The 8160-nt window shown below is 40.5% G+C and overlaps 2 protein-coding genes across 2 annotated transcripts; both read right to left on the reverse strand.

Moving 5' to 3' along the window:
* Positions 1 to 758: 758 nt before the first annotated feature.
* LOC147984999 (uncharacterized) lies at positions 759 to 3485 on the reverse strand. Its single transcript, XM_087541360.1, has 3 exons — positions 3139 to 3485; positions 2056 to 2414; positions 759 to 766 (listed from the first exon to the last, which is right to left on the reverse strand). The coding sequence occupies exons 1-3, from the start codon at positions 3483 to 3485 to the stop codon at positions 759 to 761; spliced, it is 714 nt and encodes a 237-aa protein (XP_087397486.1).
* Positions 3486 to 6176: 2691 nt separating this feature from the next.
* LOC147985000 (uncharacterized) lies at positions 6177 to 7393 on the reverse strand. The gene is made up of 2 exons (XM_087541361.1): positions 7104 to 7393; positions 6177 to 6393 (listed from the first exon to the last, which is right to left on the reverse strand). Exons 1-2 carry the CDS (start codon positions 7391 to 7393, stop codon positions 6177 to 6179), a joined length of 507 nt encoding a protein of 168 aa, XP_087397487.1.
* Between the last annotated feature and the right edge of the window lie 767 nt (positions 7394 to 8160).

The following is an 8160-nucleotide window of genomic DNA, read 5'->3' on the forward strand; positions in this document are numbered from 1 at the left end:
CTTTCTTATGATTCCTCTCCTTGGTCGAACTGATATCTTTTTGATTTAGTTTTGGCCTTCTTTTTTCTAGGTTGTGGTTCTTCTCAAGGCAATGTTTGGTATCATCATAGTACTTGCCTTATAGACTAAGTTGTACTGAGATTTCAGTTGTACTGTTACTGCTATTCTTAGTGTGTCACCATTTTAGGGAATGCGAACTGAAGCTTCCCATTACTTATTATTTTTGTAGAATGAATGTACTGTGTGTTCAAGTGTACTAGTACTTTCAATCCTAGCATGCTAGTGACTAGGAAATACGTACTGATGGTTCTTTGCTTTTCCTGTTGCAGTACTTAGTAATTTTCTAACTACTATTAGCATGATGCTGTTAGTATAGAACGTCGTCCTCGGCTGAAACTTCATCTTTTTAGTGTTCTTATGAAACTAAAAACTGATTTTTAGTGTGATAGTACTACCGTACATGACTAAGCTGTACTTAGCGTCCAATGATACTATTTGTTGTTGTGCTTAGTTAGTCTGCAACTGTTTTTTGTGTAAATATCCATGTGTGATTTGTTGCTCCATAACTAGTGCTGCATTGCAGCCATCAAGTTTCATTCACAACCTACTTCAACTTCAAATGATGGATAAACAAAATAGGAAGCTAGCAAACTTGTCGAACGACATAACCAAATGATGTACTTGATAGACATAGGCAAACTTGTTCAAATCCTGACACACATAACATAAGGAAGCTGGTTCAACCTAATGAAAGCAAACTACAAATCTGAAACAACAAGATTAAGGATAAGCAGAAGCGCGAGCAACACGAAGGCACACTTCCATGCCTCTTCATCCCGCGAAGTTGCAGTGGTAGTAGGGGTCAGCCCACTACTAGGAAAAGGCCTGCTAGTGGCGCACCTATTTTGGCTACTAATGGCGCACTACAGGTGCGCCACTAGCACCACGCCATTAGAATTTTTTACTAATGGCGCACCACAGGTGCGCCATTAGTATCTGGTACACTAATGGCGCACGGTGCGCCATTAGTATACCAGATACTAATGGCGCACCACATAGAAGTGCGCCATTAGTAACAATTTTTTTTCAGAAAAAAAAAATTCAATTTTTTTCATTTTTTTCTTAATCTCAGGTCACTATGGCTTAATCTCGGGTCAATATGCTTAATATCAAGTCAAATCGCACTCTGTGGTCAAACTTCCCAAAAGGTCACCCATCCTCATACTACTCTAGCCAGAGCATGGTTAACTTCGCAGTTCCATCCAACCCCAGCACCAGCTCACTTCACAAGCACTTGTTGATATATCTATCATATCAATCCTATTAAACCTTGTTGATGTGTAGGACTTTGTTCATGTTCATGAGTATGATGAAATTTTGAAAAAATATTTCAAACATCCCGGTCATATTATGTATCATATTTTGAAAAAAAATCCAAAAAAAAAATTGAAACCAATTTTTTTTCTGTTACTAGTGGTGCACCTAGCAAATGGTGCGCCACTAGTAAGTTTGAATTTTTTTTCATTCCCCCCCTCTAGATCTTAAAAGGCCCGTATCTTTTGTTCTGTTAGGTTTTTGGGGATTTTGAAGATGTTGAACGAGGTTCCGTTCAATTCGTATGTAACTCTTCGAGTAGATGATTTTTCATATAAAAAACTTGTTAATCCGAGTTCGTAGGCAAAAGTTATGCCCATCTTACTAAATTCCAGAGAGATTTTGCAAATAAAGTCGAAATTCATATTTGTAAATTTTCCCAACAACTAGCCCACATATCACATGGGAAACTTATTATTTTTTTGATATTTCCATCATTTTCTTTTATTTTTTTAAAACTGAAAAGGCGGTCCCCCCCGGGGGTGCATTTAGCACCAGGGTTACTAATGGCGCACCTGATGTGTGGTGCGCCATTAGTAGTTTTGAAAAATTAAATAAAAAACAACTAATGGCGCACCTATATAGTAGTGGCGCACCACATACACGGTGCGCCATTAATGTCCATATCATCTATAGCCCTTTTCCTAGTAGTGGCCTCCTGCTCTTTTGAAATATCCCAACCTGTCACGATGTTGTCGATTATTTTCCATGACTTGTACGTGGCGTACGCATCTACTCCTGCGTACTCGATGAGCTTGTCTGGCATCGCGCTGATCCCCCACAGTTTGTGGTCTTCCTCCGTGTCGATCTTCTTCTTCATGCCTTTGTAGAATGGGTGGATGAAGTTGCCTGCAACATCGGCCAAGGAGTCATAGAATTTGTTGTTGGTTGGAACTTTCCACTTGCGCTGCATGTCAATGAAGTTGTTGGGGTTGATCTCCAAACCAGACTTGTTCAGCATCCGCTTGTCACCTTCAATGCTGAAACCGGCAAATGTGTACAATTTCTCCTCCTGCAGGAACTCTTTGAGGCGCTTGGGCCTGCAAGGGGGGAGACACATATTGAAGATTAGTGTTCTTTTTTGAAGATTTAATTATCCTGGTTTTTGGTTTACAAGTGATAATCCATGAGGTAGATGCTTATATAGTACAAGTCATGGATGAATGTAGTTCAGAAACTAGTACACAAAGTCATGAAATTAAATTCAACTACACCATGTTATTTTTCCTTTTTGGTATCTTTAGTGCTTCACCAAATGCTTCACCAAGTTCAAGAACTTATTTTACCAGAGTCAATGATATGTGTGCTACTTACTTCAAGTTTAGTTTATTTTTGTTGAATAAAAGACCTATACCAGTGCTTGATACATCTTTGTGCATCAATTCTATATCAAGTTCAGAAATTAATTTGAGAAACATGTGCATCAAGATATGGACCTATACCACTTCACCAAACATCTTTTAATACATCAATTCTATAAACTATACTAGTGCATCAGTATCAGAATCTATGCTAGTACATCAAGTTCAGAAATTAATTTGCTGAAACTTTTTTCAGATGCTAATCCAGTGCATAAGTTTCAGATGACTAATCTGGTACAACAATCCACTTCATAATTTCAGAAATGCATGTAACTTAAGAAACATGTACTCGTGCATACACTTCACAAACTATAGTAGTTCATCTAGTTGGGAAACAAGTTCAATGAAATTTTTAGGGAGTAGTACTAGTACAACAAATGAATGAACATTAGTTTTGGGTTACCATTTTGTGGCCGCTGCGATGTGGTACACCAAGCAGAGTTCCTCGACGCACAACTGCAGGACTGCTACCATCTGGGGATGTTCATCGTTGCTGGTGTACTCCACATGAACTCCGATGAAGCTCGGATACAAGCCGCCACCCTTCATCCTGAGCCTGCTCATCATCTCGTCGGCCTTTTCTGGTTCGCTGGTGCAGACGATCTCCAGCGTCTCCTTGCCGTGGAGCTCAACCCCTTTGAGGGTTCTGGTGTACGCGTGCTTCTCACCGGGGACGTGAACGTCATCGAGGTTGCAGCTCTTGTCGGACGTCTCGCCATGATCACGCTTGGCGGACGGTTCCTCCGCCATCGCCCTCCTCCCGCGACTGTGGGATTGGGAGAGATAAGTTTCTGGGTTGTTTGTGGTGGAGACGGAAGCGAGAATGGTGGTTCTTTGAATGAGTGAGAGATGGAAGACAATGGGGTATTTTGTAGCGCGTCGACGGGGATGTGTGGGAGGCGGTTCGTCGGGGACGTGGGTGTAGTGGTCGTGGGGGTCCCCGTTTGCAGTCCCTTGTGGCAACCGCCCAGTGGGTGGCGCGGGTGGTGGCCTGGAAGAAATGTCCATCCAAGCCAAGGGTTTTTACTGTCGCACTGAGTAGTCTTGTCAAGCTATACATACCAGCTGCTTATCCCACTTGCACATCTCAGGGGTGGTGATGAAGACATTTTGCACTATTTAAGTGACGTATGCTTTGTGATGTTTTTCCGTGTGGATGTTAATTATAGTTTTTCCACCGAAGTCTTATACACTAGTTTATCTCAAAACATTTTTCAGTGCCCTAGGAGTTGTTGCTCAAAACTAGGAATTATTTTATTTTTCATCTGTCCCAACCTAAGTTATGCCTTTATATTTTTTGTATTCTCATTTTAGTGCTCTTATGGTTTAGTGCTGTGTGAACTGAATTGTAATTTCATACATCGTACGGTTTTGAAATTTGGTGTCACATTGGTGGGAGTGGCCTCATTGTCCCTGCTTTTTTAGTACTGATGTCATATGTATGTTTGAACTGAGTTGTTTTTGGGGGAATTGGGATTATTTACGACGAAATCATTCGTTGCGGTGTGGACAAATTTTATATAAATAATAAATTTAGCAGATTTGACAAAGAAAATCTATTTGAACTTCTTGCATTTTAGTAGTTGAAGTAGTCAGATTTTATACAAATAAGAAATTTAGCATAATTGACAAAGAAAATCTATTTGAACTTCTTGCATTTTAGTAGTTGAACTTGTCAGATTTTATATAAATAAGAAATTTAGCATAATGGACAAACATTATATATTTGAACTTCTTGCATTTTAGTAGTTGAACTTGAAATTAGTATTTAATTCGGTGTTTTAAATTATGTACATTTAACAGATAGGCTATTAAGTTATCTGCTTTTTAGAGTTTCATTGTTTCTGTATCATATTTTTTCCTTTTTTTATCATCCATGGTGCAGAGCTAAAATTATTTTTATTTTTATTTTTCGTATTTAAAGTTATTGCCTGTGAACTAGTATTTGAACTTTATATTTTCAGTTTGGAACATTTTTCTTGTAGTTTATATTTCTTTGCCCCATGCTCTGGTTTGTTTAACTGGGCTTATTGGTGGGGTGTTTGTAGACGATGGAGGCTATTGGGCCGTTTTCCGACCCAAATGGCCCGCGCGGGCATTTTGGACACTGCTGGATGTGCGTGTGCTCTGGGTTTAGTCCCACCTCGGTAAGGGAGGAGGCTTTCGACTAGTTTATAAGCCGGCCGAGTCCTACTGGTCAAACTCCTCTGAATACTTACCTGAGCGCTTATACACGGCGCTCGCTCTCTCTCATGACCTGTGGGCCCTGGTCGGCTATCCATGCGTTGTGCAGATTACTAGGGATTCGCCCACGGGCTCGAGTTCAAGTATCTAGCAGCGTCAGGGCCTGCGCCTGTCCTTGGGCGGTCAATTTTTTCTTTTTTTGTTTGTTTGAATCTAGTACCTGACTCCACGAGTAACTTGGACTGATACTTTTTGTTCTAGTTCTGTGGAAGTGTTATTTTTTTCATTTGAAGTTTTTTTCCATGTTTTGTGTTTGTTTTTGTGTTTATTCTCAAGGGTCTTCTGGTGTTATTTTCAGCATTATGGTACTTGTGTGTAGACTAAGTTGTACTGATAGTCCATTCATAGTAGCACTTATGTTCTGAGTCTGACATTTTCTTGGGGGGATTACGGACGGATGCTTCTTTGTACTTTTTATTGTAGTAAGTATGTACTGTCCAATCAAGTGTACTAGTACTGTCATTCTTAGTCTGCAAGTGACCAACATAAGTGTGTGTTGATGCTTCTTAACTTTTTTCTATTTGTAGTACTTGTTAATTTTCTAGCAGCTACATATGAATGAGAACAATACATGAAGTACTAAGAATTTCTGCTTCAAATTTTGAAGCGTTGTTAAGCAACTCAAATTGTGCTGATTGTTTCCACGTTATGTTTTCTATACAATACTGAATCGAAACTACACATGGAACAACGTTGTGTGATTAGTTTCTTCATAACTAGTACTTTAGAGCAGCCACAAAGTTCCATTCAGAAGCTACTTTGAATTTGAAATGATGGATTAACAAAATACGAAGCTACCAAACTTATATAATGAGATAAGCAAAACAATGTACTTGATGACATAAGTAAACTTGTTCAACCATGACAAGCATGACATAATTATAATGGTTCAACCCAACAAGAGCACACTACTAATTTGAAACAACAAGATAAAAGGCAAGCCCAAGCGGAAGGAAAACAAAGGCAGGCTTTGATGTATCTTCATCTCTAAAAGGGGCGAAAGGGGCGGTCGTAGTAGTGGTCAGCCTCTCGCGCTTTTGCAATTTCCCAACCATTTGTGATGTTGTCGATCATGTTCCATGACTTGTACGTGGCGTACGCATCTACTCTTGCGTACTCGATGAGGTTGTCTGGCAGCGGGCCGATCCCCCATAGTTTGTGGTCTTCCTGCGTGTCGATGTTCTTCTTCATGCCTTTTTATAATGGGTGGATGACGCTGGCTGTAACATTAGTCAAGGAGTCATACTCTTTTCCGGTGTATGGAACTCTCCAGATGCGCTGAATGTTGACGTACTTGTTGGGGTTGATCGTCGGAAGGCCAGACATCTTCATCTTCTCTTTGTCGCTTTCAATGCTCAAACCGGCAAATGTGAACAACCTCTCATGCTTCAGCATCTCGTTGAGGCGCTTGGGCCTGCAAGGGGAGAGACATTTTCAAGATTAGCATTACTTTGATGTTTGAATTCTTCATTTTTGTTTTGTTTTACAAGCGATGAATCCATGAAGTAGATGCTTATATAGCATAATTAATGGATGAATGTACTTTGGAAATTAGTGAACAAAGTTTTCAAAATTAAATTCAAGTACATCATGTTATTTTTCATTTTGGATTATACATAGTTTGAGCCAATGTTGTATGTGCTGCTTTAGTACTAGTTTATTTACTTTTGTTGAATAGGACAACACATAGCAGTGCTTCAGCAAGTTCTTAGTTTTTTTGCTTATGAAAATAACATTAGACCAGATTCAGAAACTACTACACTACAACAAGTTCAGAAACATCTTTTTCATACATTGAGTACAGAAACTACACTATCGGATCAAGATCAGATACTACACTAGTACATCAACTTCAGAAATTAATCTTCTGCAAGATTTTTCAAATAGTAATCCAGTGCATCAAGTTCAAAAGTACAATTCTAGTGTATCTACTTGAGAAAATGCAGTAGTGCATCCACTTTCACAAACCACACTAGTACATCTAGTTGGGAAGCAAGTTCGATGAATCAGGATAGAGTACTAATTAAACAGATGAACCAAACAGGGTAAATGAGTAGGATGGGTCACCATTTCGTGGGCGCTGCAATGTGGTATACGAGGCAAAGTTCCTCCATGCAAAACTACATGACTACTGCCATCTGGGGAGGTTCGTCTTCCATGGTGTAATGCACACCAAGGCCGACGATCTTACAATGCGAGCCGCCAGCCTTCCTCCAGAGCCTAGAGATCATCGCGTTGGCCTTGTTTTGTTCATTGGTGCATACGATCTCCAGCGTCTCCTTGCCATGGAGCTCAACCCCTGTGAGGGTTTTGGTGTACTCGTGCTTCTCGCCGGGGACGTGAACGTTGACGAGGTTGGTGCTCTTGTCGGACGTCTCGCCATGATGACACTTGGCGGATGATTCCTCCGCCATCGCCCTCCTCCGCCGACTATGGGCTTGGGAGAGAAGTTTGTGGTTTGTGTGTAGTGGAGATGGAAGCGGCAATGGTGGTTCTGGGAATGAGGCAGAGATGGAAGATAATGGGGTATTTTTGCAGCGCATCGACGGGGATGTGTGGGAGGCGGTTCGTCAGGGACATGGGTGTAGTGGCGTGGGGTCACCGTTTGCAGTCCCTTGTGGCAACCGCCCAGTGGATGGCGTGGGCAGTGGCCTGGAAGAACCAACTGTCCAAGCCAATTTCTTTGCCAGGGTATTAATCTGGTCGCACTGAATAGTCTTGTCAAGCTGTACTTATCAGCTGCTTATCCCACTTGCTTGTCTCAGGGTCGGTGTTGATGGCATTTTACTGTCGCACTAATCGGTCTTGTCAAGATGTACTTATCAGCTGCTTATTCCAATTGCACGTGTCAGGGTTGGTGATGATGGAGGTTTGTACTCCTCTACTGTGGGTACTTGCACTGGTGATTGGAGTGTAATTGAACTTACCGAATACCAGTCAGACTATGTGTGTCATGCTAATCTTTTTTAAAACAATTTTTGTTTTTTTGAAAGGATTCTTTATATCAAGATAATCTTTGAAAGTATTTTTTACAAATAAATTAGTTTTTCATTAGTACATGTGTATTATATTTGCATTTGCTTGAGGTAATTATTTTTATGTACTGATGGACTTTCTGAACTAGGACTGGCAGAAGCAGAAATATCTTGTTTTTCAAACTATGTTTTTTGAGGTGTTCACG

This window comes from Triticum urartu, chromosome 2A (assembly GCF_056163025.1).
Source record: "Triticum urartu cultivar PI428250 chromosome 2A, HENAU_Tu73, whole genome shotgun sequence".
Lineage (NCBI taxonomy): Eukaryota > Viridiplantae > Streptophyta > Magnoliopsida > Poales > Poaceae > Triticum > Triticum urartu.